The sequence below is a fragment of the Solenopsis invicta genome, chromosome 14, assembly GCF_016802725.1.
Source record: "Solenopsis invicta isolate M01_SB chromosome 14, UNIL_Sinv_3.0, whole genome shotgun sequence".
Lineage (NCBI taxonomy): Eukaryota > Metazoa > Arthropoda > Insecta > Hymenoptera > Formicidae > Solenopsis > Solenopsis invicta.
In genome coordinates, this window is record NC_052677.1 from 14,261,147 (window position 1) to 14,272,968 (window position 11,822).

General features: G+C 42.7%; 1 protein-coding gene across 1 annotated transcript; it reads left to right on the forward strand.

The window, feature by feature from the left end:
* The first annotated feature begins 2,461 nt into the window (after nt 1–2,461).
* LOC105207783 (cilia- and flagella-associated protein 43) lies at nt 2,462–9,411 on the forward strand. The gene is made up of 7 exons (XM_039457091.1): nt 2,462–3,026; nt 3,150–3,900; nt 4,417–5,096; nt 5,182–5,985; nt 6,627–6,913; nt 7,355–7,780; nt 8,008–9,411. Exons 1-7 carry the CDS (start codon nt 2,462–2,464, stop codon nt 9,409–9,411), a joined length of 4,917 nt encoding a protein of 1,638 aa, XP_039313025.1.
* The last annotated feature ends 2,411 nt before the right edge of the window (nt 9,412–11,822 follow it).

Genomic DNA, 11,822 nt, shown 5'->3' on the forward strand with positions numbered 1-11,822 from the left:
TGAAAAGGCCATATTATACGCTAGGATAAACTGCTCTTGATTGACGGTCATTAATTATGACTCAATAATAATGTCCTCACATTAAATTTTTATATTTTAATTGGTCGCATAATCTCCTTTTTATATCAAATTATATATGCATGAAGAAGTTTTTTATTTGAAACATTTTTATGGGATAATTTTACAAAAAAATTAGGACTGAGTAAAGTATCATGCAATAAGTAAAAAGGGCGAGGAGTGATCGGAGTCACTTGGGCAACCAAGTACATGATGTACCTCGCTCTCAGATTCCCACACGGGGTCAGCCTAAGCGACGCCGAAAAGATGACGCCGCTCGTTGTTCACGAGCACTCGTCGATAATGCCGATCGGTACGTGGCCGGTGGGTTATGCAAATACAAATCTCAGCGGGCGTCACTTTAATGGCGAGGCGACGGCGTACGGACAGAGCATACGACGCCGCGGACGAAGCAAGGTAGATCCTTTTGACTGTGGATACGCGAGGATACGAAATCAGACAGTCTCAAGGTAGGCAGTCAGTCAGTCAGTCAGACTGCCGGTCAGGAAGGGCAGTCAGGACCAGGTCGGAAGAAAGAGAGAAAGAGTAGAGAGAATGCTTGGCAGGCATCCATGGGCAGTATATCACGTAGCAAGGATAAGTTTTTGATCGGGCCTTGCTATACGGATGACTCCCTGCTGGTTGACCTCATCACGCCACGCTATGGGGGTCTTTATAAACCACCATCGGCTGTGCGTATCCTAATCACCTTTTGTCTTAAGCCTGCCAAATTCTTTCTTCGAGAGAAGGAGACCGGCGCACTGACCCCTCTGTCGAAGGCACCCGATATCCGTCGCCACCAACGAACGGTGTAAATCTGAAGAAACTGCACGAAAGCACGAACACTCGATATGGGCGAGTGAATTTTTTATTATCATTTTTTTTGTACTATCTGAAAAGAAGAGAAGATAGGAGAGAAGCGTTGAAAAGATTGCCAGTGCGTTTATATTAAATATATGCAAAAATAACATAATAAGCCCAAATCATCATCTATATAAATAAATTATATTTTTAAGATAAACATTACTTAAATAGATATCGAGCATCGAACGCTGCTTATCAATTTTAATTTGTTTAGATTCTTAATTAATTTTCTTTAAAAATTACGTTCTTGTATAATTCTCTAGATGTTTATAGAATTTTTCTTAAAAAAAAAAAAAAGATTTTAATTGCTTACATCTTTTCGCTCCTCAGCAGCACGTTTATTGAGCTGAATCAACAAAATGTGTCTTGTTTCAATGAGGCTGAATCCATCTTCAGTCAGAGTACTTTAAAGTACAGTTATACAATAAACATGAAGGATGTTGCTGGAGAATAGTTGTCACTGGTTGAATTAAGCAGAGACAATAGAGGCGCAACAGTTAAACAGGTAATTCTCGGTTGAATGTTCTTCGCTTCGTTGTTAGTTGACGGAATGAATGGACATCATATTTTCCGTCACTTTTAAAAGACATTGTTTACTACCGGCATGCCAGGTGGATGCACATTTTTCGTTAATTTTTTATGAAATATTAATGTATGTTAATAATTTTTATGAAATATTATGACATAATATTTTCATTATTATGACTTAATATCATACAAGTTTATTCCTATGCTTCAATAAACGTTAATTGTGTTACACATTTTATATAATTTGTAAACGGGCGTTTTAATGAGAGGATTATTGTTGAATGCAACATTCAGCATTTACAAATCTGACACGCGACGTCAAACGTGGTTCCTTTGATCTCGATTTACTTTTTCGATATGAAAAATAAAAGGATTCAACCTTTAGCGTAACGTTGAGTGGAATTTTCGGGTTTTTACATTGTTGCCTTCATAATAGAGAACAATGGAAACTTTTAACTCCATAGGAAATTATTCTCGAACATTGCCGAAGGCATAAGAAAGTTTGCCTCGTTCAGATGTAGCGGTGTTGAATAGTGCGCTTTAAAAAATCGGATAAAAATACCGTTTATTGATAATTACTGATTCTGACTTATAATTTATACAATTTACTTAAACATGAAATGTAATTATTATGAATTTATAGTTATTTTTAAATTAAACACGAGCAGGAAATTTTAATTCAATTTAAATCTAAATTTATAACTTTATTCGTAAATTGTATAATTTAACCCATCCTTTATCTATTAATTTTGTTAATACAAATAATCGCAAAATTATCAAGCTAACAAATTAATTAATCTCATTGCTATTTCATTGAATAATCATTAATTATTGTTGCACGAGTGATCGATCGATAAATTAAAAAACTCGCCTTATGTTACAAAATTCGTTCGTTTGTAACTTGTTTCTCTTTTCAACTCTTGTCAAAGTAATTACATGTCCTTCTAGGTTATTTTTTATAATCAATTGGCAATTTTACTGGCTTAGTACCATAATCGTGAAAATTACATAAATGGATCATGTTATGAGTTATTCCCCCTGCTGGGTACGTGGTAGCAGGATCGAGGAAATAGTTTGGATCGGCAAGGACGTGCTCGCTTGGTGCACTGGGCTGTACATTGTGTTCTTTCACGTCGTTAAGAAGCAGCAGACGCTGTACTGGTGTTGGAATAATACAACTGGTGATGGTGCTCACTGTATATCCGGTCACGTATCCTCGCCGATTTTCGCCTTCTCCGAGAGATCGCTGAAACCGCGAATCCTCATCCTCGCGTATCCCTCGATGACGACAATTTGTGAGTGCGTTGGAGGATGCGACAGCGGCTATCTGGCGATTGCGTTCACGCCAGACGATTATCTCGTGTCTTTGGGCTCTTATCCGAACTTCCCGATGATCGTGTGGTCCTGGAGAACGGGAGAGAAGATTGCGATCGTCGACACGCCCATACGCGATGAAGTCGGTCAGATGATTAGAATAACTCGAACGGGTCGCACCGTCATCGGCCAAATGGGAAAGACTTGCGGAAAATTATTTACCTGGGAGCTCGACGTTGCTGATAAGATCGTTATCTTGAAAGGCACGTATATTTCATAATTTTTATACAAGACAATTTTAATCCTCATGGATCTCTAATAAAACAATAATGTACAAATTCCACAGTTGAACATTCTAAAATACGTAAAATATTTTCATTACAAAGATCATGAGATAAAACTGCCGAGAGAAGCTATGATTTGGGGGATCGACTGGTGCCCAAGCACACCGAACGATCCGCTGTTGGCTATCACCGACGCGGACGGTCACGTATATCTGAGCAACTATGATGGAACCGACGTCCTCCGCATCGTTTTCTCGCAACACTGTGGGATCTGCATAGACATTGAGACACCAGTCGTGTGCTGGTTTCGCGATGGTATCGTCCTTAAGACGACCTTTTGTCAGATTCGCTATTTCAAGAAACAACCGACAACCGACGTCTGGCGCAAGCAATGGCACGTCAAGTCGAACTACAAGCCCCATATCTTAGTCGCGCATCCCTCGAGAAATTGGCTCTTCTATTACACTTTCGAGGGTTATTTGATGCAGATAATGTTCCCTGAGGAAAAAGACGCCACGCCGACAAGCTATAAGTATTTGCAACACGGCGGTAGGTATCGCTTCGTCGATTTCTTGTATCCTTGGTGCCATCACCTCGCGGCGACAGACGATCTCAAGGAATTGACCATTCTTGAGAGCTACAGCGGCAGTGAGGTCTCCAAAGTGGAGCTCGATATAGAAGGCAGCATATCAGCTCAAACCTCCCATCCGGATGATCCACTGATTGTTGTTGTTAGCGACCAAGGTGAAATGACAATTCTAGGTGTCAGCGATCCGGAGCGACCAATGATACTGGCGTACTTTTGTCTGCAGAGAAAACCTTTAAATCTCGTAAAGTTTTCTCACTCTGGCAGGTAAGTCTAACAATAAGATATATTGTGTGTCGGTTTTTTTAAATTTATAGCCACATTAAAGTATTAACATAAATTGTTGAGAACAATAATAATTTGTATCTGAAAAATTGTCCATTTTTATAACAATTCTTTGTATCTTTATAAGATGGACTAATTATTGCATTAATTATTATTATAACAAATTATAAAAAAACATTCGTATGAACATGATAACATTAACACAAATGAAAAAGATTTGTTTATCATCTATAGCTGTTTATTTTCTAACTCAGGTATAGCAAACAGAAACAATCTGAAACACGTAGGAGTTCTATGTTTGTATCGTTTCATTACATTTCGCGAACGCGATTCTCTCTTACGTGAGCGTTTAATTTGCCACGTTCCGTTCCCATAGGGAGCAGCCAATAGTGTCCCTCTAAATACTCCTTCGTCGAACGTATTTAGTCACGAACGAGAGTAGGCGCGCGTCGTTTCGACTAGAATTATACACATCTCGTCGATTTATGTTGCCGACAGATTTCTAATCGCCGCGCAGAAGGAAACAGGTAATTGCTATTGCGTGAACCTGCAACGCGACGAGATGTGGAAGGTGGTGGCTCAGCTCCGGGCGAAAGGTCACCTCGTCGACGTGGCGTTTTATGAGGACGAAATGCGCGGGAGTCTGAAAATACTCGTGCTCCACACCAAGTGCAAACCATTTAGTCCGATGGGTCAGCAGCTGCTCGTATACGACGTGTCGTATACGAGCCTCACTGGCCAACGTCTGATCTACGAAACCACCAACGTCATACAGCTGCCCGAGCTCTTTTACGAACTGTGTCACGCACACGATGATTCTCAACTGCTAATAGGCTCGCCTTATCTCGAACGGCAATTGTATACATTGAGGCTGCGACGCAACTTCGAAGAGGCGATCTTGACGGACATGGCGTTGACGGGACATCACGTGCGGCTCGCACGTGTTTTCGTCGATCGACGTTGGATTGTTACGTGCGCTTACGACGGATTGGTTATTATTCGCGACAAAACAGTACGGCAGATCGTCTCTGTGGTGCCGATGCATCACAGACTTAATTCGGGCAGTCGGAAGGCGATCATTAGTCGTGATGGTGATGTGGTAGTCGCTCTGGGCCATGATGGCTCCTTGATTGCGACGCGCGTTCGTCATGAGAATGAAAAAGTATTAACAATATCGTGTGATTTCTTATTTTATCTCTTAAGTGTTTAACTTTTTTTTTGCGTTATTCTTCTCCACGAAATGATGACAATTCCTGTCTTTAGTACAGGAGAGTAAAACGTCACTGTCCGCGATTGAAAACAAAAGCGTCTACCTAGTGGACTATGAATGGTATGAGAAGCGAAAAGAGAAGATACTCTCGGATTATACCTCTCTAGATCCGGCAATCCGTGCCTCGTTGACACGAACCAGAGTTGACTTCCCGGCAGCTGACGAGAAAGAGTTTAAAACCTGGAAGGAATGGCGGCAGAACGCGCAGCTGCAAGAAGAAACAAGACTTTACGCCGCAGAGAAGGCCGCCATTGCAACGAATCTGGAGGCCTTGAAAGCTGCCGTCAAACAGCTCCTCGATGCCAATGAAACTTGTCCAGATCTAGAGAAATTACCAGTGTCCGCGTTTGACCTGAACAAAGGAGGCCGCGATTACAGATTGAAAATGGCTAAAGACGAGCGCGAGGACGCCCGCATGGAAATAGAACACGTCTGCGCCTCAATGGATCGTGTGGCTAACTGGCTAAAGACAACCTTCTGGGATCCACAGGTCGTATTAGGTCGCTCGATATTCTCCTTTTCCGGTGACATAGAGATCACGAATTACCCGCTGACCGAGGAGGATCCGTATTTCAAGGAGCACCTGCAATGGGCGCAATTCGCTAGGGATTCGGTGCGCAGCATGATCTATGATACCTTTCAGCCGTGGCACAGCTACACGAAAGATCAACTACAGACGAAACTGAGCAAACCCGTCCGAATGTATCACGAGGACGAGAGACACAGGATGGAATTGCTCCTGGATGAGGAGCGCGAGATCGATTCTGAGGAATTAGCGGAGCAGCGGGCAGTCGATGGTAGGATAATAACTTTCTGTTTCTCTTTCACGTAATGGATATACGTGTGCATGTGTGTGTGTGTGTGTGTGTGTGTGTGTGTGTGTGTGTGTGTGTGTGTGTGTGTGTGTGTGTGTGCGTGCGTGCGTGCGTGCGTGCGTGCGTGTGTGTGTGTGTGTGTGTGTGTGTGTGTGTGTGTGTGTGTGTGTGTGTGCGTGCGTGCGTGCGTGCGTGCGTGTGTGTGTGTGTGTGTGTGTGTGTGTGTGTGTGTGTGTGTGTGTGTGTGTGTGTGGCTTTCGGAATGGATTGCGCTTGAATTTCCTCGCTTCCGACAACAGCAATAATATTTTTTCGTCCATTCTTTGCGAAAGATCGACATTTTGCCTGTACCTGAAAGACTTTTAAATAATAGTTTTTATATTAACGCTTTCTTAAAATTTGAAAAGAAACTTTGAATGAAAGGAGAATCTGGAGAAACTTCTGTTTAAGTTGTTTAAAACAGAAGTTGTTTGACTTGACTGAGTAAAACCAAGAGATCTAAATTGAACGTCAAAGAAGGAGAGTTAAGGATTCTAATTTTACTTTATATGAATCTGCGAGACTCGTGATTTCTCCGACTTCGTTCAATTAAAACTTGTTCATCGTCTGACGTTTGTCCGCAGGCATAACGACGTATCGGTTCGTCGAGCAGTCGCCTTACTATTATACGCAAATGGAATCTTACGGATTCGCACACGTAATGTTGGACGATCGTTTTCTGATGCACGACTGTGGCAAGCTCTATGCCTACTTCAACAGACTGTTCGATGACATGTATGCGGCGAAGGAGCGAGAAGCGAACATGATACGGGAGAGGAACGAACGGATACGTCATATAGACTCCGAGCTGAAGATAATGTTCGGCCAGAGCGTGCCGCGGGTTCCTGTTGATCCGCAGTGGCATCCCAAGGTAAATACGAAGTGCGAGCTTCTACCGGGTAACTAAAAACTGCAGCCTTGTTTATTGCGAATATTACGAATAAAAAATGCGAGTTGATATTCTTGCAAATAGAGCAATCAAGTTAGAGCAATCAAAGTAATTTTCTTCTCGGAGAAAAATATATTGTGTCAACACTGAAGATAATGATAACAGATAACTATACTTGTAATTTTACGAAACAGAAAATTAAATTATAAATAAGTGCGTGATATTTTTCTATAAAAATCTTGGATTTTATAAAACAAGTTTTTTTTACAAGTAGTCATAGAGACGTCAAAATTTGCAGCACGCAGTGAGGATTAATTCTAAAAATTAATTCTCTCTCTTTATAAACTTTTCTACACAGTCAAAATTATAATTAATAGCAGTTATAGGTATGTAACTACGTAACGTAAATACAATATCGATTAGGAGAAAGCAGAGAGCATTATTCAGGTGCTCCCACACGAGGTCAAGGCGAGGCCATACGTGTCGCCGTCGAAGCAGGAAATTTTAGACACGCAAGCAGCGGAAGCCGAACGAATCAGACAGTTGTCACTGGCCGACGATTTTCGCGAGCGCGCTTTAATGAAAATGATGGACGGTATGTTGGAGATTCGTTGGGAGGACACTATCAAGATAGACGTACGCAAACCCGCGTGCATGCTGGAGAAACAGCCGGAGCAGTACACGCCCGATGACATCGCGGCCGTAAAGAGGTATGAAGCGAATGTGGAGACGCTTCAGCAGGAACGCGAACGTTACAAAAGGATGCTCGAGGCCGATTACGCGAAGATCAACGGACTTCTGCAAGAGGGCATTGACAAGTTCGATGCCAAATTGAACGAATTTTTTCAGGTTTCTCACTGAGATTTTCGCTTTTAATTATTATTTTCCATTAAGTTAATTGTTTTTTTTTAATTAAATTATATATTTTATAATTTTGTATAATTTCATTATATAATAATTATAACAATTGTTACGTATGACTCATTTTTTATATATATTGATTTATATAAATAATTTTACTTTAATATACGACCGACACAATGAATTTGTTAAATTTTTTAACGTGTACTTTGCAGCTAAAGTTAAGAGTCGAAGCGGCGATAAACCAACTGAAGCTACGACATATTCGTGGCCGTATGCGTAACCTGGCGCGAATCGAGGCTGTAAAAGAGGATGATAGGATAAAACAGGAGATGTCCGAGAAGCGCCGATACGAAAACATGTTGAAGGAACACGCACAGAAGCTGTACAACGTCCATCAGAATATTCTCGCGCAACACGATGCTCTCTGCGCTCAAGAGAAGACAATGGCGAAGAAGCTCCCGCTAGAATTCGCCGCGTTATCGAAGGTAAACTACGAGCTTCTCGAACGACAATACAAGCGAAGACCGCGAGTGTCTTTGAAGAACGTCACTGCCAGTGACCTGCTCAATCTCGCAAAGTATCTCGTAGACCGTATAAAGCCAGCTTACTTCCCGACCGAATGCGCGGATTATGCAAAAATTTTGGAAAGTCTGGACACGCAGCCCAAGAAATTGCCGCAGTCGATCGAGGCGACTTCCTGGGACCATCTGACGCAATTGCGCCGCCAGAAGATTAACGTCGAGCTGAAGATCAAGGCTCAACAGTTGGAGATAAGCGCGATAGAGCGAACGATCGCCATGTTCGAGGGCAAGATTGACGCATGTAAGTCGAGCGAAGCCCTCCTCAGGGATCATTTAAATGCTGCGAGAGACGAGCGCATGACGAGCGAACAGGACGCGGAAGTGCAGCTGGTGCTGAAGAGAGGCCAAGTGGAACTTGAACTGCGTGGTGAACGGCAAGACGCGACGGACGCTGTCTTGGTACCGCGCGCAGAAATCGAGAGAGTCAATGAGCACATCCGCGCCGTAGGTGCGCGCAAACTGAACGCCCTGAAGCGTATGATCGACTTCCGCAACGGAATGTTGTCAATCGAGTGGGAGCACCGTTGCCTGAGAATGCGATTCAAGGAACTGGAGGAGGACCTTCATTTCATAAACAATATTACTGTCACCCGGGATTTGCGTACCTACCTGAGGAGGAAGGCAAAAGGGTTACGCGACGATAAAACTGCGGTGCATCTCGAGAAGGAGATAGAGATCGCGAGAAAATCTCAGGAGAGAGCCTTGTCCAAGGAGATAAATAAACTGGAGGACCTCCGGCAGAAGATCGCTCGCGTGAAGAAGAAGAACGCCAAGCTCGACCGAACTATCACCGAGATGAACGTAGCGAGATGGGAATTGGAGTATCAGCGCGACATCATTGGGGAGATGAGACAATGCGAGCACACGGAGCGGAAGATGCGTCTCATCAAGCAACGATCCGATCTGATCAGAAAGCTCCAAGACAATTACGCTGAGCTCCTGGCGCTGCAGACCGAGCACGAGTTGCTGCGGCTGCGAACATATCCTACGTTGGAGTATCGGACGTTTGACGATGAGGATAAAGTATGTCAATAATCATCAATCTACTATTTTTAAATGTAAGTATTATAAAATTATAATTTTATGAGTTTCAAAGAGAGAGAGAGAGAGAGAATAGGAAAGAATTTAATTTAGATATAATTGCTTGCGGAAGAGAAAAATTACTTTCGAGATTTAGCGTTATTTTCTTTATAACTGTCGTTTCTGGCTCTGTACTTTTTTTTTACTTAAGGAGTAAATAAAAGAGAAAAAGCGGAAAGAGGAATGTCTGAAACAGGTCCTTCCGTAATGTTTGTTCGTTAGATGCACGTCACACGTTATCTTAATCTCCATCGAGTAATTTAATTAAGTTTATAGATAATCGCGATCCCAAGGAACTACACGCACCAATAACAGAGTCGAGCCACGCCTGTATTTTTCGCGCGCATAAACTTAGCGTAATCTCGCGATCGCTAATTTCGCAATCACGAGGCGGCGGGGCCGGGGCCCACCTAAACTCCGTTAAATCACGATCAACGTGGCGGCGGCGGGATTTTAATCGGCGACGTTTCACTACGATCTTGCAAAGGACAAGCGGCAATTTACGCCGCCGGCATAAATCACCCGGCGACCCGATCTCGATACATAATGGGTGCCGCTCGCGGTCTACGCTTTTTTTCACCATAAATAACAGTACTAATAGTACACCGGCGAGATGAATGATGCGGTCACGGCGACGGCGACGGCGGCGGTGGCGGTGGATCATCGGATCGCCGCAAAGTGCACGCGTACGAATCAATTTAATCTGGGAAATTTCCAGGTGGTCCTTTCGAGAGAGAAAAAAAGGAGCGAAAGAAAAAAAGAAAGTGGAAACTCATTCCGCGACGATTAGTGACGTCGATCCGGACCGCGGTTTTCTCGTTCTTCCACAACGCCTGTTTCCAAAGTCCGCGGCCCCCAAAGAAAGAGGGAGCAGTCCGCCGTTATTGTACGCGACACTGTAAATATTTTCAACTTAATAGCGTTTTGATTTTTATTAATGGTGGTGGTCGCGCGGCCCGCGGTATTACGCGCCTCATTCCCCGGTATTTTTTCCGTCCTCGACTGTGTATAGCCGCGCGCGAAGAGGGAAAGAACGATATCTGTGACAGTCGATCGATTAATCATCGTTCCGCCACTGACGCGGGCACAATGCCGCCGTTATCGTGGAAGAAGACGAAATTGGGATGCCGCTTGCATCTATCGCAACGCTCGTTGTAAGACGTTCCGATGAGAGTAGTGGACTTTCACGATAAAAATGAGCCTTTTATTGTAGGCGAGTAATGTTACGCTGTACTACGACGCGTCGCTTATTCAGCTACTTGATACCTGCTTTAACGCTAATATATCTAATTATTATCTAATTAATATTTAATAAATAAAAAATTTCCAAAAAGAAACACGCCCCAATGCCGAGGACAAAATTTGAGATAGAAACGAATTTTATGTTATTGCAATGATGTTCGTGATCATTTGTGATTTACGTTAATGTTGCAAATTCCAATACGTTGTTACATATGATTAATATTTAATTAATATTTAATGCGTATACACCGATATGTGTTATTATAAAATGTGTGTTACATGATTCTCCTTATAAATTAAATTATTGGATTTTAAACAACTCTCGCGTTATTAATCATTTTCTGTTCAGAGGGCAGATCATATTTCTGATCAGTAATGTAATTTCTGATCGTTTAAGCTTATAAATGAATTTTTTACACGACCAGTTTACGATCTCGTTTTCAGTTAAAGTATACTTGGCGAAACATACTTTTCTAAAAAATCAACGTGAAAGTGAATTCGTACGCGCGTTTGCGCAACGGCCGCGCGCCGTGCTGCGGTCGAGCCGAGCGGATTCACCGTTGGTTTCGGAATCCGCATCGCCGCCGAAGAAGAGGCCGTTATCGGAGAGAGCCGGCCACTCCAATCAATGCAAATCAAATCGAGAGCCGCGGATACCTAGCGTGTAGTCAAATCAACCGGATAAAAGCTTCATGAATGTAAAGGACCACGTCCTCCCCCTCCACCACCCCCTGAATGTGAACGGGAGCCAACCAATCTGGTAATGCGTCTTTGCCTCCTCGCTCCGATGTGCGCCTCTCGTTTAGCGAGCAAAAAAAAGGGGGAAAAGAAAATATCGGCGCGTCACGCGAAACGTCAGGTAACACAACGGTGTAATAGACATCGCGCTGAATATTGCACGACGCAACGTGAAACGAGTGTGACAATATAGGAAAGATGAACTGTACTGGAGATGATAACTCCACCTACCTTGGATAGTTTTGCTATCAGTGAATCGACACAAGTTTTTGTTATTTAAAGTAAAAATAGGAATAGCTTTCATACGAATTTTTTTTATATCAAACGGATAATTTTACTGCCATCACGCGTAATTTTCGAGTTTACCTAATTGCCAATTATAAATA